Source organism: Rhinoraja longicauda, chromosome 13 (genome assembly GCF_053455715.1).
Source record: "Rhinoraja longicauda isolate Sanriku21f chromosome 13, sRhiLon1.1, whole genome shotgun sequence".
Taxonomy (NCBI): domain Eukaryota; kingdom Metazoa; phylum Chordata; class Chondrichthyes; order Rajiformes; family Arhynchobatidae; genus Rhinoraja; species Rhinoraja longicauda.
The window spans coordinates 1,164,617-1,189,784 of NC_135965.1; the positions used below are offsets into that span (position 1 = coordinate 1,164,617).

Genomic DNA, 25,168 nt, shown 5'->3' on the forward strand with positions numbered 1-25,168 from the left:
ACCCGAGGAAACTCAGTGACAGAGAGTAAGTGAAAACTCCACACAAACAGCACCCAGCGTCAGGATCAAACCCGGGGTCTCCAACGCTGTGAGGCAGCATCTCTACCAGCTCTACCAGCTGTGCAGGAGTGACGCCCATGTCAAGGCATTTGATTGTCTTTTGAATGGAAAATAACTTTTACCCTTTATCTGTACTGCACAAATCAAGTTCATCACAAATAAATCCGAAACTGTAACAAATCATTAACAAATATGGCTCATTAAGTTGCAACATTTAACTCATAGCTCCTCATCACCTCTAAACCAGATAGTGTCAATCAGTGATAGATCTGAATTGCAAAACAAATCTAAAACATTAAATTGTGCTACACCACACAGACCTCTCCAACGGCAGAACCAGAGCTGCCAGCTGAAGAGTGGTTGGCAGTTAGTGGATGCTGGGCAAGAATCTGGTAATCAGCTCCGATACCTCCCCCACCCTCCCCCCAGAAAAACAGCATGCCTAGAAACACATCCACATTTAGCAGCTTGTTAATATTGCATCACAGCGTGTTAAAAGGGTACACGATGGCACTTGACTGACTTTTATTTCTGGAACATATTCCAGGTATTAGGAATCGTAAGTATCAGTGGCATCTCAACCTCAAATATATTATGTGTAAGAAGGAACTGCAGATGCTGGTTTAAACCGAAGATAGACACTAAAAGCTGGAGTAACTCAGCGGGTCAGGCGGCATCTCTGGAGAAAAGGCACAAAATGCTGGAGTAACTCAGCGGGTCAGGCAGCATCTCTGGAGAAAAGGCACAAAATGCTGGAGTAACTCAGCGGGTCAGGCAGCATCTCTGGAGAAATGGCGCTGGGTTACTTCACCTATTTGTGTCTATATAGATTTAGCTCTTCGGGCCAATGGAATCAAGGGATTTGGGGAGAAAGCAGGAACAGAGTACTGATTCTGGATGATCAGCCATGATCATACTATATGACGGTGCTGGGTGGAAGGGCCAAATGGCCTACTCCTGAAACCTATCGTCTATGTTTCTATTTTATTACAGTTTGAAGCACTTAGACTGACCGATGAGAACAGATTGTGACTCCTTCCAGACTGGTCCCAGGACAAAGAGTAAGTGGAATGACCAAGGTATTTTCAGCACACAAGGGATTGTGGATGTTCTGCCCAAAGGATAAGATGCTGAATGCAGTAGTGACCATGCCCATTTTACACATGCCTGATGTTACTTTCCATGATCTAGGCAGCCACCTTTCAGCCAGTTTACTGCCTGGAATTGCTGTAGTAACTCAGTGGGACAGGCAGCATCTCTGGAGAGAAGGAATGTCTGACGTTTCGGGTCAAGACCCTTCTTCAGACTGAGAGCCAGGGGAGGGGGAAGACTAGAGATATGGTAGGGTAAAGTGTCCCCTATCTCTAGTCTCACCCTCCCCTGACTCAGTCTCTGTAAGGTCACCCATTGTCTCTCCAGAGTTTCTGTCTGACACGCTGAGTTACTCCAGCATTTTGTGCCTATCTTCAGTGTAAACCAGCATCTGCAGTTCCTTCATACACATGTTTAAGGACGCCTTTTGCAAAAAAATAATCACTGCAACAAAAACTCACAGCCTCGCACTAAAGCCCACTGCCAGTTATCATGGTAGATATTGATGGTTGTTTTTCTTCATTTAAACAAGCTCATGTACTTTGACCTAATTGTTGATCTTCCCTCTCTTTCAGCACCATGGGGACAAGGCCATTCGCTATCTGGCCTTTGCTGGTCCTGGTTTAGGCTGGAGTAAAACAAACTGCAGAGTTAGCGGCCTTGTCAAAGTGATCAGGAAAACTGTGGCTCGCAGGAAGAAACACGTCAGATTATGAGGCATAAATAATAGACTCTAAATAATAGGATAATGCATTAAATAAAGTAACTATTAATTGCCTCGGATTCGATTAGTTACCCGCAATGAACTAAAGCACAAAGAAAACAAGGACTGGCTGGAGTAAAACCAGGCCAGGGAGAAATACAAGGCTGTCTATTATACTATCTCAAGTGGTCTCAGAATAGGGTTGCCAACTGTCCCGTATTAGCTGGGACATCCGTATTTTGGGCTAAATTGTTTTGTCCCGTACGGGACTGCCCTTGTCCCGTATTAGGTCCGGGGGGTGCTGTAGGTCCGGACACTGTAGACCTGGACGCTGTAGGCCCCGGACGCTGTTGGCCGCGACGCTCTAGGCCCCGGACGCTGTAGGCCCGGACGCTGTTGGCCCCGGACGCTGTAGGCCCGGACGCTGTAGGCTCGGACGCTGTAGGCCCCGGACGCTGTAGGCCCGGACGCTGTAGGCCCGGACGCTGTAGGCCCCGGACGCTGTAGGCCCGGATGCTGTAGGCCCAGACGCTGTAGGCCCCGACGCTGTAGGCCCGGACGCTGTAGGCCCAGACGCTGTAGGCCCGGACGCTGTAGACCCGGACGCTGTAGGCCCGGACGCTGTAGGCCCGGACACTGTGGGCCGCGACGCTGTAGGTCCTGACAGTTTAGGTCCTGACACTCTAGGTTACTAACATTTTAGCTCCGGACAGTCTAGGTCTGGAGGCCCGGGCGCCGCCTAACGGAGGTTGCGTAGCAGCCCGCCTCCCGGCCCGGGCAGCCGCCATTGGTGGAGCGGGAGATCGTGGCCGCTGGCTGGGTGAGATCACGTGGGGTGCTGGGCGATGACATCACCTTGTCCCGTGTTTGGGAGTGAGAAAGTTGGCAACCCCTATCTCAGAATAACACAGAATATCTCTGGAGAAAAAGCACAAAAAAGCTGGAGTAACTCAGCTCGTGACTACAGAACAAGGGTAAATGATATTTTAAGCACATATCACACAAGATGTTGAATACAGTGGAGAACATGCCCATTTTATACATAGGAAAAAAACTGCAGATGCTGGTTTAAATCGAAGGTAGGCACAAATGCTGGAGTAACTCAACAGGCAGCATCTCTGGAGGGAAGGAATGGGTGATGTTTCGGGTCGAGACCCTTCTTTAGACTGAAGAAGGGTCTCGACCCGAAACGTCACCCATTCCTTCCCTCTAGAGATGCTGCCTGTCCCGCTGAGTTACTCCAGATATTTGTGTCTACCTCCCATTTTAAACATGCCTGATGTTACTTTCCATTGACTTTAGGCAGCAAACTTTCAGCCCGTTCACAGCCTGGCAAGTTGGACTCAAAATTTCTCCAGAGGAACGAAAATCTTAAAATTATTTCTGAATAGTAATTTTGTCCGTGGCGATAGGCTGATTCGAGTGAATGATGATTTGGCAATGTACCCCTGGGGTTTTCTCCCCTCTTGGGCACAAACATTGTGGGCCGAAGGGCCTGTTCCTGTGCTGTGCTGTTCAGTGTACAACTTGGTGATATTCACTGGAACAGGGTAGGCAGCTGCTGCTGTCAATGGGGGTGGACACAACAAGGATGCGAGGATCATCTAAGACACGGTTTGTTACTCATAAGACTCATACCAAAACATTATGCCAAATAATGTCATTATGCCAACGTATCAGCCAAAACATTATGACCTGATGTGCCAAAACATTATGGCCACCTGCCCAATGTGCTGTTGGTCCTCCGTGTGCAGCCCCATACGCAGCAGGGTGCGATGCACTGTGTATTGTGACACATTCCTCCCGTGACCACCATTAACGTTTTCTGTGACTTGTGCCACAGTCGACCATCTGTCGGTTCGGACCAGACGGGATAGCCTTCGTTGCCCTCGCGCATCGATGAGCCTTGGGTGCCCAACACCCTGTCTGTCGCAGGTTTGTGGTTTGTCCCTCCTCGGACCACTGTCGGTAGGTACGCACCACTGCTGACCGGGAGCACCCCACAAGCTTTGCTGTATCAGAGATGCTCTGACCCAGTTGTCTGGCCATAACAATTTGGCCCTTGTCAAAGCCGCTCAGGTCTTTACTCCTGCCCATTTCTCCTGCATCCAACACATCAACTTCAAGAACTGACTGTTCACTTGCTGCCTAATATATCCCACCCATTGACAGGTGCCATTGTAACAAGATAATCAATGTTATTCACTTCGCCTGTCAGTGGTCATATTGTTTTGGCTGATCAGTGTATACACAGCCACGACTGCAGCTTTCCAGCACAGGGTACAGTTTCAGAACCTGCCAGACACAAAACGCTGGAGTAACTCAGCGGGTCTGACAGAATCTCTGGAGAAATGGAATAGTTGACGTTTCTGGTCGGGACCCTTCTTCAGACCAGTGATGACCCCTTCCCCTGTCTCCACCGGTCCCCCTCCTCTTGGACTCCCCCGCACAGCCTTCTACCCACTTTAGACCTTTTCATTTCTAACTGCTGGCGTGACATCAACCGTCTCGACTTTTCCACTCTCCTTGCCTACTCTAACCTCACCCTCTCTGAACGTGCAGCCCTCCGCTCACTCTGCAGCAACCCCGACATTGTCATCAAACCCACTGACAAGGGAGGTGCCGTGGTAGTCTGACAAGAGAGAATCTCCATCTTCAGAACCTGCCAGCTGTCTTTGGTCTCTCCTCTGATAAACAGATTTGGACAGAAGGGACCCAAAGTGCTAGAGTAACTCAGCGGCTTACGTTCAGGTTTGGGACCCTTTTTCAGAATAAAGGCAAGAGACCAATGAGGATTGCAGGTGGCTGATGCTAACTCCCAGCTTCCACCATGATTAAATTTACAAGGAAAGGAGACGGGAACGCTCTTTTGCCTCTGTGTTTTTGCCAATCCCTTGCTAGAGTAAATGGAGGCCTCTCAGAAAGGCAAATGAAGAAAGTCTGAGCATGTCTGTAGCAGCCAAAGTAAAATGACCACATATTTAAGGAAAATAGACACAAAATGCTGGAGTAACTCAGCAGCTCAGGCAGCACGGACACAAATTGCTGGAGTAACTCAGTGGAACAAGCAGCATCTCTGGAGGGAAGGAATGGGTGACATTTCGGCTCAAGACCCTTTCTCAGACTGAAAGTCAGGGGAGGGGGAGACTCGAGATCTGGTAGGGTAAGGTGTACCTTATCTCTAGTCTCAGTAGGGTTGCCAACTTCCTCACTCCCAAATAAGGGACAAGGTCACATCACCCAGCCAGCGGCCACGTGCTCCCGCTCCACCAATGGCGGCCGCCTGGGCCAGGAGGCGGGTTGCTACGCAACCTCCGTTAGGCGGCGCCCGGGCCTCCGGACCTACAGTGTCCGGGGCCTACAGTGTCTGGACCTACAGCGTCCGGGCCTATAGCGTCCGGGCCTGCAGTGTCCGGGCCTACAGTGTCCGGGCCTACAGTGTCCGGGCCTACAGTGTCCGGGCCTACACTGTCTGGACCTACAGCGCCCCCCCCCGGCCTAATACGGGACAAGAGCGGTCCCATGCGGGACAAACCAATTTAGCCCAAAATACGAGATGTCCCGGCTAATACGGGACAGTTGGCAACCCTAAGTGTCACCCTCCCTGACTCTCAGTCTAAAGAAGGGTCTGAACCTGAAACTTCACCTATGCCTTCTCTCCAGAGATGTTGCCTGTCCGGCTGAGTTACTCCAGCATTCTGTGTCTATCTTCGGTGTAAACCAGCATCTGCAGTTCCTTCCTATGCATGTTTAAGGACGGCTTTTTGAAAACAATAATGACTGCAGCAATAACTCACAGCCTGGCACTAAAGCCCACCCCCAGTCCCCACGGTAGACATTAATGGATGTTTTTCTTCATTTAATCAAGTCCATGTGCTTTGACCTAATTGTTGATTTCCCCTTTCTTTCAGCACAATGTACCATTCGCTATCTGGCCTTTGATGGTCCTGGTTTAGGCTGGAGTAAAACAAACTGCAGAGTTAGAGGCCTTGTCAAAGTTATCAGGAAAACTGCGGCTCGCAGAAAGAAACACGTTGGATTATCAAATATTAGAAATGGCATTAAATAGCACCATTGATTGCCTTATGGTTTAATCGGTGGCCCGCAATGAAGAAAAGCACGAGGTAAACAAGGACTGGCTGGAGTAGAAGCAGGCCGGGGAGAAAGAAATACAAGGCTGTGTGTGTTCTGCTCTCCCGAGTGGTCTCAGGTTAACAGCAATGTGTTGTGCCAGTGTGCCTGCCGTGCAGAAACATTGTTCACCAAGGCTTGAGCCCATGGGGAAAGAGCAGTGGGCACATACAAACAAACAAACATACATACAAACATGCATACATACATACAAACATTGATACATGCATACATACATACAAACAAACATACATACATACATGCATACATACAAACATGCATACATACAAACATTGATACATACATACGAACATACATACATACAAACATCCAAACAAACATACAAACAAACAAACATACATACATTGATACATACATACATACAAACATACATCCAAACAAACATACAAACAAACATACATTGATACATACATCCAAACAAACATACATACATAGATACATAGATACATTCAGACATACACACATTGATACATCCATCCCCTCGCCCTGTGAGCGGTGCTGCCGGTGGACACCCGGAACTGCGCCGCTGTGTAGCCCAGCCCACAGTGTGGGTGAGACAGGACAGGGACAGGACAGGCCAGGGTTACAGCGAGTGCCAGCTGCGCTGCGCTGCCTGTAGCCGGGCGCTGCTGCTGGAGGTGGAGGTGGAGGTGGAGGTGGAGCCGGTCGCTGCTGCTGGAGCTGGGGGCTGGGGCAGAGGGGGAGTGGGTGTCCTGTGCCGGGGCGGTAGAGCAGCAGTAGCCGCCGCGGCGAGTGGTCCGCTCCGCTCCACTCCACTCCGGGACTGAGTGACTGACACGCTTGCGGGTTGCAGCAGACACACACACAGACACAGACACAGACACAGACATGGCTGGAGAAGAGGCGAACCGCGGCGCTCTGCACTACGAGCAGACTCTGGTAAGCTTGCTCTCCTCCCCCTTCCACATTGTGGCACCGTGCACCAGCCTGGCTCCGTCTTCAGCCCTGCTGCTCACTCACTCACTCCTACTACTACTACCCCGTGGAGAGGCTGGCCGCTGCTCTGCTCTGTGTGTGTGTTCACTGTGTGTGTGTTCACTGTGTGTGTGTGTGTTCACTGTGTGCGCGTGTTCACTGTGTGTGTGTGTTCACTGCGTGTGTGTTCACTCTGTTCACTGTGTGTGTGTTCACTGTGTGTGTGTTCACTGTGTGTGTGTTCACTGTGTGCGCGTGTTCACTGTGTGCGCGTGTTCACTGTGTGTGTGTGTTCACTGCGTGTGTGTTCACTCTGTTCACTGTGTGTGTGTTCACTGTGTGTGTTCACTGTGTGTGTGTGTTCACTGTGTGTGTTCACTGTGTGTGTTCACTGTGTGTGTTCACTGTGTGTGTGTGTTCACTGTGTGTGTGTTCACTGTGTGTGTGTGTTCAATGTGTGTGTGTGTTCACTGTGTGCGTGTTCACTGTGTGCGTGTTCACTGTGTGCGTGTTCACTGTGTGCGTGTTCACTGTGTGCGTGTTCACTGTGTGCGTGTTCACTGTGTGCGTGTTCACTGTGTGCGTGTTCACTGTGTGCGTGTTCACTGTGTGCGTGTTCACTGTGTGTGTGTGTCCACTGTGTGTGTGTCCACTCTGTTCACTGTGTGTGTGTCCACTGTGTGTGTGTGTCCACTGTGTGTGTGTGTCCACTGTGTGTGTGTCCACTGTGTGTGTGTGTCCACTGTGTGTGTGTCCACTGTGTGTGTGTGTCCACTGTGTGTGTGTCCACTGTGTGTGTGTGTCCACTGTGTGTGTGTCCACTGTGTGTGTGGGAACAGAAGTGAAATCGCGCCGATGTTGCCAGATACCAACAGGGTTCTCGATGTATGGACCACGTGCCTTCTTTTCCCATTGAGACCCGGCCTTGACAACAAGCAGAGTTCAGTTTGACACATTGTGGTATGTGTTGTTACATGTGTGGAATGATTTCTTCTTAACGAGGTGTTGGTGAATCGCGCCATTCGGATAAAAGACACGTTCAGTGCAGTTTTCATTCAAAGTGCAATAATTTCGAGCTCAGAAATACTTAAAGTAATGCTTCAACTCAACGCTTTCCTCGTAGAATTGTTAAGAATTTCTTCCCAAGGCCTCACTCACCTAATGCCAATAATAGTTACGGTCAGTTACCTGAATCTTCTGAGCAGCAGGTTTGATTACACACCGTCGGACCTGAGCTGGGATATTTCCCCACAGTGCTGTCTAACTCGTGAGGAGCAAGTTTCAAAAATTGAAAAGGGATTGAACGGCCGATTTGTGTTTGCAGACAACACAACAGGACACTCGGTTGAGCCATGGGCAGTGAAGAAAGTTGTCAAGGGACACAGCAGAACAGAGACCTGTTGTATATGTGGGCAGAGAAATGCACTTTGGGGGATTAAATGAAAGGGGGTGTACAGTAAATAGAAAATAGAACCGTACAGAAGATAGACACAAAATACTGGAGTAACTGGAGATTGATCTGAAGAAGGGTCTCGACCCGAAACGTCACCCATTCCTTCTCTCCAGAGATGCTGCCTGACCCACTGAGTTACTCCAGCATTTTGTGTCTGTCTTCGGTATAAACCAGCATCTACAGTTCCTTCCTACACAGAACAGTGCAGCACAGGAATGGGCTCACAGTGTCTGTGCTGATTATAATGCCAAGTTAAAACTGATCTCATCTGCCTGTACATGATCCTTATTCCTCCATTTTCTCCACTTCCATGTGTCTATCCAAAAGCCTGTTAAACACCACTATCATATCAGCCTCCTGCACTGGCAGTGCTAGTGATTGCAGACCTCTCTGTGTTTGGGAAACAAAGGGCTCGGCACATCTCCATTAAACCTTTCTCCTTTCACCTTCCATCTATGCCCTCTGGCACTGGACATGTCCATTCCCACCCTGGGAGAAAGGTTCTGACTGTCTATGCCTCTCATAGTTTTATATATTTCCATCAAGTCTCTCCTCAACTTCCGACTTTCCAGAGAAATCAAAGTCCAACCGATCACACGTTGTAACTGAAATGTCCTAATCCAGGCAGCGATTGTGGTGAACCTCCTTTCCACCCTCTGCGTGTAGCTGGAACCCTCTAATCCAGGCAGCGTTGTGGTGAACCTCCTCTGCCTGCTCTCCATCCTCTCCCTGTAGCTGGAACCCTCTAATCCAGGCAGCGTTGTGGTGAACCTCCTCTGCCTGCTCTCCATCCTCTCCCTGTAGCTGGAACCCTCTAATCCAGGCAGCGTTCTGGTAAACCTCCTCTCCACCCTCTCCAAAGCTTCCACATGTTTACTGAAGTGGGCGGAACAGAACTGCACGCCAAACTCCAAATGCAGCCTAACCAAATTCTTATAATGTAGCATCATGATTTCCTGACTCTTGTATTAAATACCCCTCACAGTGAAGGCTAGCATACCATACACCTTCTAAAACACCCTATCTACTTGTGCTACCATCTTCAGTGAGCCATGATATTCGACATCAATGCTGTTGAGGGTGTTGCCATTAACTGTATACTCTCTCCTCACATTCAACCTCCTAAGGTGCAACACCTCACACTTGCTCGGGTTAAACTCCATCTGCCACTCCTCTGCACATTTCTTCAGCTGGTCTACATCCTGCTGTATCCTCCTACAGCATTCCTCACTGTCTGCAACTCCCCCAATTTTGATGTTGTCAGCAAACTTACTCATCAGTTCATATACATTTACGACTAGGTCACTTTTCTATGTATCACCAACAGCAGCATTCCCAGCACAGATCCCTGCGGAACTCCACTGGTCACAGACCTCCAGCCTGAGTAGGTAGGAAAGAAAACTGCAGATGCTGGTTAAAATGGAAGGTAGACACACAATGCTGGAGTAACTCAGCGGGTCAGGCAGCATCTCGGGAGAGAAGGAATGGGTGACGTTTCGGGTCGAGCCCTTCTTCAGACTGATCGTGTTGCTATGGCTACGGGTTGCTACGGGTCTGAAGAAGGGTCTCGACCCGAAACGTCACCCATTCCTTCTCTCCTGAGATGCTGCCTGACCTGCTGAGTTACTCCAGCATTATGTTTCTACCTTCCAGCCAGAATATCTTCTTTCCACTGCAACCCTCTGACTTGTACGAATAAGCCAGTTCTGAACCCATCAACCAAGTCATTGTGAATCCCGTACATCTTAATTTTCTGGATCAACCGACCATGATGGACTTTATCAAAAGCCTTACTAATATCCATCTCTACGACGTGCCTTCATCAATACCTTCCTACCTCCCTACCTGTACCTCTGTCACCTCCTCAAAAATACTCATTCGCGTTAGAGAGGCATGTCTGTGCTGGCTAACTTTAATTAGCCCTTTTTTTTACAAATGGGACTAAATCCTATCTCGAAGAATTCTCTCTAATAGTTTCCCTACCACTGAGGTGAGGCTCACTGGCCTATAGTTTCCGGGATTCCCTCTACTTCCCTTCTTAAACAAAGGAACAACATTGGTCATTCTCCAGTCCTCTGGGACCTCACCTGTGGCTAGAGAAGAAACAAGGATCCTCATCAAAGCCCCTGCAATCTCCTCCCTTGCCTCCCTCCATAACCTGAGATAGATCCCATCAGACCCTGGGCCTTATCCACCTTAATGATTTTAGGAGCCTCAGCATCACCCTCTTCTCGATCTGAAACTACCCGAGCATATTTCTGTTTTCCACACTGATCTTGCGTCTTCCTTCTCGGTTAATACAGGTGCAAAGTACTTGTTTGATGATTGATGTTGATTGACCTGTGTTGATAAATAGAGGGTTCTTAGGGTGCAAGTCCATAGCACCCTGGATGTGGCAACACAAGTGGATCGGGTGTTATGGCATTCCTGCCTTCATTGGTCATAACTTTGAGCAATAGTCAGCAAGTTGTGAAATGTTGGCTGGGTTGCATTTGAAGTATTGTCTGCACTTAGACAATAGGCAATAGGTGCAGGAGGAGGCCATTCGGCCCTTCGAGCCAGCATCGCCATTCAATGTGATCATGGCTAATCATTCTCAATCAGTACCCCGTTCCTGCCTTCTCCCCATACCCCCTGACTCCGATATCCTTAAGAGCTCTATCCAGCTCTCTCTTGAATGCATTCAGAGAATTGGCCTCCACTGCCTTCTGAGGCAGAGAATTCCACAGATTCACAACTCTCTGACTGAAAAAGTTTTTCCTCATCTCAGTTCTAAATGGCCTACCCCTTATTCTTAAACTGTGGCGCCTTGTTCTGGACTCCCCCAACATTGGGAACATGTTTCCTGCCTCTAACGTGTCCAACCCCTTAATAATCTTATACGTTTCGATAAGATCTCCTCTCATCCTTCTAAATTCCAGTGCAGGCAGGATGTGGAGGCTTTGGAGAGGGTGCAGAAGAGGGTCACCAGGATGCTACCTGGGTTACAGGGTATTAGTTATAAGGACAGATAGGCCAAACCTGTAATGTTCTCTGGAGTGTCAAAGGGCTGAGAGGAGACCTGAGAGAAGTTTATAAAATTCTGAGAACCAGAGAAAGAAAGGCAGTCAGTCTCATTTCCCCAGGCTCGAAATGTCAAACACTAGAGGCATAGTTTTAATGTGAGGAGGAAAAATTTTGAAGGAAATGTGCATTGCGAGTTTTTTACACAGAGTGGTAATGCATTGGACGTGTTGCCGTGGTGGGTGGACATGACCGTGACATTTACAGGGTGTTTAGTCAGGTACGTGAATATACAAGGAATAGGAGGATATGGATCTGTGCAGGTAGATGGGGTGAGTATCATTTGGTTCATGTTTGGCACAGACATTGTACGCTGAAGGGCCTGTCCCTGTGCTGTACAGTCTATGTTCTATGGTCGTCTTTTGAGAAATCAAGACACTTTTGGGAAAGATGTGCATGAATTAAACGGCAGCCTTTGCCCTGAATTGGAGATTGAGAAATGTGAAAGAAACCGAAAAATCCCCAAATCTAATGGTCGGAAACCATTTAGCATGATAATTCTTCATCTTTGGTTACAACACACCAACATTGCTATTGTGTAGGAAGGAACTGCAGATGCTGGTTTACACTGAAGATAGACACAAAAAGCTGGAGTAATTCGGTGAGTCAGGCAGCATCTCTGGAGAGAAGGAATGGGTGACATTTTGGGTCGAGGCCCTTCTTTGGACTGCGAGCAGAGGAGACGATGCGATTGGTTATTCATTGTCATGTACCGTTCTTCATACATACAGTGAAGAATATTTGTCTGCACGGTTCGAAGGGCCGAATGGCCTACTCCTGCACCTATTGTCTATCTCGTCCAATCAAACCATACAGTACATAAGCACAATTACGCCTCACACAAGTACAACAGATAGTGTAAGGAGTAAAATAGCAGGTATAGAGCATGACAGCATTATAGTTACATGGAACAAGGCCCACCATCCACAACGAGACATGTTGGAATAATGGGACTGCATGGTTGCTTGTGGGAGAATTGTTCTGTAGTTTGATAACAGGGGAAGAAGCTGTTCCAAAGTTGGTGCTTTTGTGTCTTCTGCCAGACGGGGGAGGAGAGGAGAGGGAATAACTGGGGTGATAAACATCCTTGATGATATTGGCTGCATTCCCAAGACTGCATGTGGTGTAGATGGAGTCTCATGGTCGATTGTGTCTCATGAATATGATCACGTTTTTTTGAAGATGTGACCAAAATGATTGATGAGAGCAGAGCTTTAGACGTTGTGTGTATGGATTTCAGCAAGGCATTTGACAAGGTTCCGCATGGTAGACTGCTGTGGAAGGTTAGATCGCGTGGGATCCAACGGGAGAATCTGTCTGGATAGAAAATTGGTTTCATAGAAGAAAGCAAAGGTTGTTTTTTTTTGGACTTGAGACCTGTGACTAGTGGTGTGTATCAGGGTTCTGTGCTGGGCCCATTGCCATTGCTGTTTGTCATCTATATCAATGATTTGAATGCGAATGTACATGGCAAGATTAGCAAGTTTGCTGATGACTCAAACGTGGGTGGTATTATAGATCGTGAAGATCTGATCGGATGGGCAGTTGGGTGAAGGATGGTTAATGGAGTTTTATACAGAGAAATGTGAGGTGTTGCATTTGGGCAGTCCAACAAGGGCTGGACCTACACAATGAATGGCAGGGCTCTGGGGAATGTTGTAAAGCAGAAGGATCTAGGAGTGCAGGTACATAGTTCCTTGAAAGTGGAGTCACAGGTAGATCAGGTGGTCAGAGACTTTTGGCACATTGCCCTTCATCGATCAGAGTATTGAGTATAGAATTAGGGAGGTCATGTTACAGTTGTATAAGACATTGGAGAGGCCATATTTAGAAAATTGTGTTCAGTTTTGCTCACCATGTTATATGAAAGATGTTGTCAAGTTGGAAAGGGTGCAGAGAAGGTTTATGAGGATGGTGCCAGTACTTGAAGGCCTGCGCTATACGAAGAGGTTGAGCATGCTAGGACTTTACCCCTTGGAGTGCAGGAGGATGAGGGGTGATCTTATAGTGGTGTACAAAATCATGAGAGGAATAGGTAGGGTGAATGCACAGATTCTTTTGCCCAGAGTAGGGGAATCGAGAACCAAAAAACATAGGTTTATGGTGAGGAGGGGGAAGGGAAAGATTTAATAGGAACCTGAGGGGCATCTTTTTTGAGTTGAGGCAGGTGCTATCGTAACGTTGAAGAGACATTTGGACAGGTACATGGATAGGTTCAAAGAATTATGGGACAAGCATGGGCAGGTGGGGCTAGTGTGGGTGGGGCCTGTTGATCAGCGTGGTCAAGGTGGGCCAAGGGACCTGTTTCCACACTGTTGACTCTATGACTCTCCCCAACTCTGAGTCAGTGGTGGGGAAGTTGATCTGGGCTACTCACACAAATCTCTGCAACTTTTAATAGAGTCATACAGCACGAAACAGGCCCCCTCGGCCCAACTTGTGCATGCCAACCAAGATGCCACATCTAACCTAGTTAGGGTTGCCAACTTCTTCACTCCCAAATAAGGGACAAAGGGTGACGTCACCGCCCCGCGCCCCACGTGACCTCACCCAGCCAGAGGCCACGCGCACCCGCTCCACCAACGGCGGCCGCTCTGGCCGGGAGGCGGGTTGCTACGCAACCTCCGTTAGGCGGTGCCCGGGCTTACACTGTCTGGGACGACAGAGGCCCCAGGGCCTACAGTATCCGGGCCTACAGCACTGTCCGGGCCTAATACGGGACAAGGGCAGTCCCGTACGGGACAAACCAATTTAGCCCAAAATTCGGGATGACCCGTCTAATATGGGACAGTTGGCAACTCTAAACTTAGTCTATTTTGCCCCATATCCCTCTAAACCTTTCATTTCCATCTATCACAGCAAGTGTCTTTGAAGTGCTGCTCTTGTGCCTGCCTCAACCATTCTTTTCTGGCCGCCTGGTCCATATACCCACCACCATTTGAGTGAAGATGTTGCCTCTCTGATTCATATTAAATCTTTACAAGAATTGTGGGGCTAATTCCGAATAGTAACTGCGCTGGTGCGCTCACAGCCTCGCCAAGTTTGGCATGTTTTGCTGCCAATAGACTTTCTCCTGAATCATCTGCTTTGGTTTAGATGGAGGATGTTGCATTACCAAATACAACATAGTCATCAGGATATGACCATTTTCCCCTTCATTGGGGAAGGTGTGTGGGAACACCTTTACAGAAGGCTGGGGAGGAAGGTGTGTGGGAACACCATTGACTGCAGGTTTCTCTGTGTATCACCTGCTACCAGGGAACTAAATATCTCCTGTAATTATATTTGAGAATGTTTCAGTTGACGTTTTTTTTTTGTGGAGGAATGATTTCAAAAAGTCCTCCTTGAATGAGGGGCCCTTGTCACCTTTGTGAGAAATTATGGGCATGGACTATCTGCTAAAATAGACAAATATTCGGATCCAAGTCCTGGAACTCCTTATCCAACAATGTTATGGGGAGAACTTTCACCTGGAGGACTGCTGTGGCTCCATTATCTGTGAGGGCTAGGAATGTCAGTGATGATTGGATTAAATAGATATTTATATTATTTAATGATATATTAAATAACATTTAATCATATTATTTTATATATATATATATATATAGAAGAAACACACACAAAACTGGATTAACAGGCAGTATCACTGGAGAGAAGGAATGGGTGATGTTTTGGGTCGAGGCTATATATATATAAAATATATACATGAGTCAAAACATTATAACCACTGTCCGGCGTAGTGAATAACATTGATTATCTTGTGACAATGGCACCTGTCAAGGGGTGGGATATATTAGGCAGCAAGTGAACAGTCAGTTCTTGAAGTTGATGTGTTGGATGCAGGAGAAATGGGCAGGAGTAAAGACCTGAGCGACTTTGACAAGGGCCAAATTGTTCTGGCCAGACGACTGGGTCAGAGCATCTCTGAAACGGCAAGGCTTGTGGGGTGCTCCCGGTCAGCAGTGGTGAGTATCTACCGACAGTGGTCCGAGGAGGGACAAACCACAAACCAGCAACAGACAGGGTGTTGGGCGCCCAAGGCTCATCGATGTGCGAGGGCAACGAAGGCTATCCCGTCTGGTCCGAACCAACAGAAGGTCTACTGTGGCACAAGTCACAGAGAATGTTAATGGTGGTCACGGGAGGAATGTGTCACAATACGCAGTGCATCGCACCCTGCTGCGTATGGGGCTGCATAGCCGCAGACTAGTCAGAGTGCCCATGATGACATGTTTTGGCTCATCAGTGTATGTGTGTGTGTATATAGTGTATGTGTATATATATATATATACAAAAGAATAAATGTTTCCTCATCATTAAATATGCGGAAAATGGCTCCTTGGGAAGGCTTCCCTGAATGCTGCTGGTATTTTTACATTGTCATGCTGTAATGCATAATGCAGTATTTTGGTGAGCAGACATAATGTCATGTACAACCCAGCAGCATGATTAGGCCAAATGGTGTGATGAGTGAGGCCAAACACACATTGGAGGAACAGCATCTCATATTTTGCTTGGGCAGCTTACACCCCAGTGGCATGAATATTGATTTCTCTCACTTCAAGTAACCCTTGCATCCCCTCTCTCTCCATCCCTCCCCCACCCAGGTCATACTAGTTTCAACGTTGTCTTGTTGAGTCTCGTTGTCTGTAACTCGTTTTCACCTAGTCCACAGCTCACAATGGCCTGTTTTCTTTGTCATCGTTACTTTTTTGCATATCTTTCATTCATTTGTTCTATATCTCTCTACATCGCCGTCTATACCTCTCCTTTCCCTTTCCCATGACTCTCAGTCTGAAGAAGGGTTTTGACCCGAAACGTCACCTATTCCTTTTCTTCAGAGATGCTATCTGACTCGCTGAGTTACTCCAGCATTTTGTGTCTATTTTCGATGTAAACCCGCATCTACAGTTCCTTCATATGCATGCCGTTGGAAGTGTTGGGAAGACCAAAACCTTTCTCTTCGGTCTGTGAAATGAGCTGTAAATCCCAGCTCTCGACTGCATCCATTTTCCTGGCAACCTTCTGAAGCGGGATATTTAATTATGACAGTCTATGTCCTCCTTGTATTCTTAGCTGATCCTCAGTTTATCTGCGGAAGTGACTGCCCATGCCTATGTTACCTTTAAACGTGAACACAATGATCTCTGAGCCACGCTCCACATTATCTCTGTACACATCAGAGCATCCTTGGAGACGGTGTCTGTCATGTAACCCCCAGCAGGTCAGCGGTCATAGTGTCATACACGCTAGAATGGGTCCTGTTCACCTACTCTGTGCAGTGGTTTCTGGTTATCAATGCCACTTCAGTAATTCTCATTCATGTTTTTAAATCCCACCATGGATTTGCCCTTCTTGGTCTCCAAGATTCCAAGCTTGGTCTCCTTGGATTCCAAGATGGCGCCCAGCCCAGGCGGCTATTTACGTGCCAGCCACAGAAGCAGATCTACGATCGCATATTACAATCACTCCACACTCTTAAATCTCTATTCCTACAGCACTAAACGTTATTTCCTTATCATGTACAATATCTAAACACTGTAAATGGTTCAATTGTAATCATGTATTGTCTTTCTGCTGACTGGAGAGCACGCACCAGAGGCTTTTCAGTGTACCTCGGTACACGTGACACTGAACTACACTAAACTGTAACTGTTTCATTTGTGCTCTCTGCCATCCCTACAACCTTCTGAGACATCTTCACTCCAATTGTGGACTCTTAACTATCCCTGAACTGCTCCACTGTCAATAGCTTTGGCCATGCATCTGAGTTCTGGTTGCAGTGTCCAAATCTTTCCTGTTTCTGCTGTTTTTTTAAACTGTCAAGCCACCAGTTGTTGTTGCAGTTGGGGAATCTTGTTTCTGGGACATTCCAAAGTTCACCTCCTTCAATTGTCCAAACATCCCCTTACCTGGAAACCACAAATTCTGTCTGAAAGGGCTCCTGTGAAACTGCCAGGAATGTGACTGCAGCAAATGGCTATTCAAACAGGTTACGGTCACTTTCAGTTTTCAACTGTGGTGTAAAATATTACAAGAAGTGGTCCATCTCTGGTTGCTGCTAGTCGGCAGATGGAGGAATGTTGGTTGTCAGTTGTACTCAAGAATGGTTTATTGTCACGTGTCCCAGATAGAACAATGACATTCTTACTTACAGCAGAACAGCAGAATATGTAAACACAGTACTCTGTAAACAATAGAACAAAGGAGAGAAAAAAGAGTTCAGTGTGTGTATATAGACACATACACGCGCACACGCGTGTATAAATGTGTGTGTATATATATATATACATAGATACCTGTGTGTGTATAAGAAAATAACTACAAATCGAAGGTATTTATTCACAAAATGCTGGAGTAACTCAGCAGGTCAGGCAGCATCTCGGGAGAGAAGGAATGGGCGACGTTTCGGGTCGAGACCCTTCTTCAGACCTGTGTGGGTATCTATATATGTGTATAAGAGTGTGTATATGTATATATACACATGTATTAAACATATACTACACATTTTCTGTAGTGACATAAATAATACCTCCTGAGGTGGACCAAAATATTTCTCTTGATTCTTTAAATTCCTAATTTTCAGTTCACTTTTTTGCCTCCATTGGTCATTTAACGGGGTCTCATTAAATAACATAAATCATTGGTATTGGGCCACATTTCTCTATTATTTCAGCATTTATTGTCTCCTGTGTCATAAAGATTTTTACAGCACCGTAAAGACTTTACAATTCGTTCAATCATCAGAGAGCTCACATTATAAATTTGTTTTATTGGTGGCTGAAAATAGATGAGAAAAATGCGTCAGAATTCTGATTCCCGTCCTTTCCTGACTATCACACATTGCTTATTTCCAGCAAGAACAGAGATCAAAGCAATTAGTCACAGTTATACAGCACGGAAACAGGCCCTTTGGCCCAACTCGCCTATGCCAACCAAGATGTTCCACCTAAGCGTTGCATTTCCCGCGTTTGGCCCATATCCCTCTCGATCTTTCTTACACATGTACCTGTCCAAGTGTCTTCTAAGTAGCATTTGGTGCATTGCGTGCAGTTCTGGTCACTCCTTTGCAGGGAAGTTGTTGAGGCTTTGGAGAGGCCGCTGAAAGGGTTCGTCAGAATGCTACCTGGATTAGAGGGTTTCAGCTGCAGGGAGAAGTTGGATAGACTTGGATTGTTTTCTCTGGAACATCGGAGGTTGAGGGCAGACGAGAGAAGTATAGAAAATTATGAGAGGCATAGACAGTCAGAACTGTCATTTGATCCTGACATTGGGTGCTGTCTATGTGAAGTTTGCATGTTCTCCACCTGGGTTTCTGCTGGGTGCTCAGGTTTCCTCCCACATTTCAAAGATGTGGGTTTGTGGGTTATTGCCCCGAATGTGTCGGGTAGCTGGAATAACATGGGACTAGTGTGAATGGGCGGTCGATAGTCAGTGTGCACTCAGTGGGCCAAAGGGACTGTTTCCACTCTGTGTCTCTAAATTCCATCTCTTTAAACTTCCAAGGAAGTAGAATGGCTGGCGTGCTTTCTTTGTGATATCATCTACGTGCAGGCCCTAGGACAGTTCAGGTCACTTCACCGCCATTCCCACACGGAAAACTGGCAGACGGTGGGGGGATAGTTTAATGGAGATGTGTGGGACAAGTCTTTCACACAGATAGTGGCAGGGGTCTGCAACGCATTGCCAGGTGGAGGCAGATAGTGTCATTTAAGAGGCCTTTAGATTGGCCATGGAAGTGCGGGGAGTGTAGGGATATGGATCATGTACAGGCAGACACGATCAGTTTAACTAGGCATGATGTTCGGCACAGGCATTGTGGGCTGAAGGGCCTGTTCCTGTGCTGTATTGTTTAGTTTAGAGCTACAGCGCGAGAACAGGCCCTTCGGCCCACCAGGTCTGCCCCGCCCAGCGATCCCCGCACATCAACACTATCCTACACCCACCAGGGATAATTTTTACATTTACCAAGCCAATTAACCTTGGAGTGTAAAACCGAGGATCTCAGAGAAAACCCACCAGGTCACGGGGAGAACGTACAAACTCCGTACAGACAGCACCCGTAGTCAGGATCGAACCTGGGTCTCCGGTGCTGCATTTGCTGCAAAGCAGCAACACTACCGCTGCGCCACCGTGACCGCCCTATTGTTGTATGTTGTAAATGCTGTTGTAATAACTGCCTCATTCCACATATGCACCAACCTCTGAGTGAAACATATGCTCCTCAGTTTTGTATTTCATGTTGTTCCCCTTGTCTTTGATTCTCCTGCCCTGGGGAATAGACTGCATGCCACTCTATCTATTGGAGTCATACAGCAAGGAAACAGATCCTTCGGCTAAACCTGCCCACACAAATGCACTCTGACTCTATGGGTTGTGACTGTCCACACCTCTCATCATTTTTATATACTTCTACCAAGTCTCCCCTCAACCTTCAACGCTCCAGAGAATACAATCCACGCTTATCCAGCTGAAACCCTCTAGTTGCACTCCGAGATCCCTCTGCTTTGCCACGTTCCCCAGGACCCTGCCATTCACTGTGACCCCCTGCCCAGGCATGACTTTCCAAAATGCAACACTTCACACTTATCTGCATTAAACTCCTCAGCCCACTTGCCCAACTGATCAATATCCTGCTGTAATATTGGAAAGCCACCTTTGCTATCTAAAATGCCATCTACTTTAGTGCCATCTGCAAATTTAGTAATCATGCCTTGTACCTTTATTTAGCACTTTACCTTCCCCCCCTTTGTTGTTTTCGTTTCCGCCGCAATTTATTTATATATTTTATAGCGTCGATATGGGAGTGACATTCTCAATCTCGCTGTACTTGTACAATGACAATAAAAGATATTGTATTGTATTGTACATTCTCATCCAAATCGTTGATATAAACCACAAACAGCAATGGGCCCAGCACTGAACCCTGAGGCACACCACTAGTCACAGGCCTCCAGTCCGAAAAGCAACCTTCCACCATCATTGGGTGGTCACGGTGGCGCAGCGGTAGAATTGCTGCCTTACAGCGAATGCAGCGCCGGAGACCCGGGTTCGATCCCGACTACGGGCGCCGTCTGTACGGAGTTTGTACGTTCTCCCCGTGACCTGCGTGGGTTTTCTCCGTGATCTTCGGTTTCCTCCCACACTCCAAAGACGTGCAGGTATGTAGGTTAATTGGCTTGGTAAATTTAAAAAAACATTGTCCCTAGTGGGTGTAGGATAGTGTTAATGTGCGGGAATCGCTGGTCGGCGCCGAAGGGGCCTGTTTCCGCGCTGTATCTCTAAAGATTCACTGCATCCTTCCATGAAGCCAATTTTCTATGCAGTTGCCTAGTTCTCCCTGGATCCCAGTACGATCTACCTTCCAGAGTGGCCTACTGTGCAGAACCTTATCTGAAGAAGGGTCCTGACCTGAAATGTTTTCTGTCCGTTTACCTCCATAGATGCCGCCTGGCCCTCTGAGTTTCTCCAGCAATTTGTTTACTGCTCTGGATACCAGCATTGGCAGTCTGGAGTGACCCGTAATTAGCTGCTATCTGAGCTGCCCAGCCATTATTGTTCTGACAATGACTACATCAGTTAATTGCAAGATTTCTTTGGAACCCATTAAACAAATATAATAATAATAATAATAACTTTATTTATATAGCACTTTTCATGCAATTGAGTGCAGCCTAAAGTGCTTTCCACAAAAACAAACACATGTCTAAACAAAAATACAATTAAAACAGTAAAGACATAGGCTGTGAAGGTAAATGGATCCCATTTTCAGATGCGGGATGTGTATACTTTCCAGCGAGTGGCTTGGTCCACCAAACCACAATGGCCATCGACACCTGAAACTCTTGCCTCTTGTTGATGTTGATGATGTTGATGTTGATGATGTTGATGTTGATGTTGTCCGTTTCCTTTGAGCACTCCTGTCTCTGGGACATTCGGAAGCTTCTTTGAAAATCATGTGAAGAGTGTACATTGTCATCCCTGTATGGCTTATGGTACAAATGTGGGCAAGTAAGACTAGCTTAGATGGGCATCTGGGTCAACATGAGTGAGTTGGGCCGAAGGGCCTGCTTACATTGTCCATGACTCTCACTCTATGACTACGGAGAGCAAGCACAGACCTGATGGACTAAAGGGATTCCTTCTACGCTTTAATGCCCATTTGTTGTGACTTTTTTCAGCTCATCTAAAACCATTGCCAGGCCTTTTTACCTCCAGACCTGTCTCTTCTGCAAATCCTTGTTGTACTGAGTCATACAGCATAGAAACAAGCCCAACATGCCCATACCAACCAACTTGTCCTACCTCTTTGCTAGTCCTACCTGCCCATGTTTGGCCCATATCCTTTTAAATCTTTCCTAGCCATGTTCCTGTCCAAATATATTTTGAATGTTGTTATAGTACCTGCTCGTCAAAAAGTAGAAATTGTTCAGATCTCTGCCATCATGTACAAACTCACACCAAGTTCTGTTTCATCCCCATCAGCCCTTGCCTCCTGATTTGATTCATGATTGCGTAATGCCCCGGGTTTACTTTAGTTTAGAGATACAGCACGGAAACAGGCCCTTCGGCCCACCAAGTTGTGCCGACCAGCGATCCCCGAACACCAATGCTATCCTACACACACACATTATTGACAAATTACCATATTTACTGAAGCCTAGAATCCTGTACGTCTTTGGAGTGTGGGAGGAAACCGGAGCACCCGGAGAAAACCCACGCAGGTCACAGGGAGAACGTACAAACTCCGTACAGACAGCACTGGAAGTCCGGATCAAGCCCTGGTCTCTGGCACTGTGAGGCAGCAACTCTACCACTGCACCCCACCATTTTTCAACATTTTCAGCCTTGTTTACAAACCTTCCATTTTCAAACCTTGACGTTTTTGCGTCTCCAAATTAATGGTTGAACCATCGATGCTGCTCATCAGCTACCAAGCACCCAGGTTCCAGAACTTCTTCGCTGACTCTTCCATTTTCCTTTTCTCCTTCTTTAAGACAACTAAAAGACAACATAAAATCTATCACTTTGCTCAAGCTTGGGTCCTCTGCATGATATATCCTTCTGTGATTTCAATTTACTTTATTTGGTGATGCCTTTATGGAGCGTTTTGGGAATTCTTTGCTGAGTGATGCTTTATATAGAATTTGGTGTTGTAGGTCAGTTGCCTTAATACCACTGTTCGGAAAGAATAATGGAATCTCAGTTATTCCTCAAAAGATGTAATAGAAAAGCAGCTGGATACTGAAAACATCATTAACTCTAGCCAGCAGGGATTTCAATAGGTAAGACAGATTTCACCGGCCTTTATTTGAAAATATCAAGGAAAAGTGCATAAGCTCAATTAATATATTTTGGTCTTCAGTACGATACAGCATGCAATACCCACGACATAAGGTTTAATCATTTCAATTCAGAAAGGCAGTAAATAGCTGCATAACAACAAGCAGAGACATAAGGATCAAGGGTAATTATTAAAAGTTATAAAAAGGAACTGCAGAAGCTGTTTGTACCAAAGACAGATATAAAATGCTGGAGTAACTCAGTAGGTCAGGCAGCATCTCTGCAGAACATGGATAGGTGACGTTTTGGGATGGGACCCTTCTCCAGACTGATTGTGGGGGATGGGTGGGGCGGTGGGAAAGCGATCTTTTCTTGCTTCTGGTTACCCCACCACCCCACTACAATCAGTCTGAAGAAGGGTCCCATCCCAAAACATCACCTATCCTCGTTCTCCAGAGATGCTGCCCGATCTACTGAGTTATTCCAGCATTTTATGTCCATTTTTGGTGACGTGCATGAACAGATGAATGTGGAATGGTGTCACAGTAGCACAGCTGCTTAGGCCTCGGCCTCACCGCGCCAGAGACCTCGGTTCTGTCCTGACCTCGGGTGCAGTCTGTTTGGACGTTGCACGTTCCCCCTGTGACCACGAAGACTTCTGCTGGGTTTCCTCTAACTTCCCAAAGACATTCGGGCTTGGAGGTTAATTGGCCGCTGTAAATTATCCCCAGTGTGCAGGGAGTTTATGAGAAAATGGGAGAACATAAAACTATTGTGGTTGGAGTGGACTTGGTGGGCCGAAGGGCCTGTTTCCAAGCTGCAGTTCTAAGCTAAACTAAATCGCTGGAATCTAATTTAATGATTTAAACTTGGGTGTCAGGAGCACAACATTTGTAGACTATATAAAATTAGGCAGATGGAGTTCATATTGTGACCCAACATGGGAAGAATTTTTAATAAATTTGCAGAATTGTTTGCAAAATAGCTTAAGTGTATGGGGCAGTGCATTTTGTGAAGAGGAAGAGAGCTTACAGTATGTACTGCCAGGGTAATATGATGAAGAAATAAGGAATAACATTTTGGTGGCCACGGTGGCGCAGCGGTAGAGTTGCTGCCTTACAGTGCTTGCAGCGCCGGAGACCCGGGTTCCATCCCAACTACGGGTGCTGCCTGTACAGAGTTTGTACGTTCTCCCCGTGACCATGTGGGTTTTCTCCGAGATCTTCAGTTTCCTCCCACACTCCAAAGAAATACAGGTATGTAGGTTAATTGGATTGGTGTATGTGTAAATTGTCCCTCGTGTGTGTAGGAGAGTGTTAATGTGCGGGGTTAATATGCGGTGCGGACTTGGTGGGCTGAAGGGCCTGTTTCCGCATTGTATTTCTAAACAAAACTAAATTAAACTGAAAGAATGACAGCACAGATTTTTTGAAAGACGGAAACAAAGCCGGTGGTGTTTGCTTCTAGATGAATTGCAAACTTGTATTGATCCTTGGCAAGACCACACTTGCAGTATAATACACAGTTCTTGTCACCATATCATAAGAAAAATTATACACTAACGAGGACGGTGCCTTCCTGCCTCTCCCCATATCCACTGATCCTTGATCTCCATTCCATTTGTCCTAATTTCACACCTTACACTTCCTAATCTATGTATCTCCGTCTCCTCTGACATCAGTCTGAAGAAGGGTCTCGACCAGAAACGTCACCTATTTCTTTTCTCCAGAAGTGCTGCCTGTCCCGCTGAGTTACACCAGCATTTTTATGTCTATCTGCAGTTTCACGAATGTTCTGTTCCACAATAATTTGGTGTTCCAGATTGTATGCTTGGTGTTTTGGCTGATGAAGGCAAACATGCAATATGCCTTGCTCACCAGCCTTTCCACCTTGCTACTCTCAGGGAATCGTGTACTTGCACCCCAAGGTCGTTCTGTTCAACAACACTTCCCCGGGCCTGGCACCGACTGTGCATGTCCGTCCTTGTTCACTTCCTGAAATACATCCATTTGCACTTGTCGGTGTTAAATATCTTTGATCGGACTTTGACTGGCTTTACATCGCACTAAACGTTATTCCCTTATCATGTATCTGTACACTGTAAATGGCTCGATTGTAATCATGTATTGTCTTTCAACTGACTGGATAGCACGCAGCAAAAAGCTTTTCACTGTACCTCGGTACACGTGACAATAAACTCAACTGAACTAAATTCCACCTGCTATTTCCCTTGCCCACTTTTCCAGTTGATCCATATATACGATTGTTGCTTCTTTAATCTTTTGTGAGGCTAAATATTGAGCTAATTAGTAGACAGTTTGTAATTAATATATCAATTAATATATGATTGGCTAAATGTGATCACATCCACTTGCTTGCCCTCATCTGTTCTACTAATTACAGTCTCATACATCTCTAATGGATTT

General features: G+C 46.6%; 1 protein-coding gene across 2 annotated transcripts in view; it reads left to right on the plus strand.

The window, feature by feature from the left end:
- Window positions 1-6,695: 6,695 nt before the first annotated feature.
- Window positions 6,696-25,168, plus strand: part of LOC144599376 (chloride channel protein 2-like) — a 406,358-nt gene continuing 387,885 nt past the window's right edge. For both annotated transcript variants that reach the window (XM_078410172.1, XM_078410174.1), the window contains exon 1: window positions 6,696-6,907. In XM_078410172.1, the coding sequence (XP_078266298.1) occupies window positions 6,857-6,907 (51 nt within the window). In that variant the 5' untranslated portion in view covers window positions 6,696-6,856. The remainder of the gene's footprint in view (window positions 6,908-25,168) is intronic.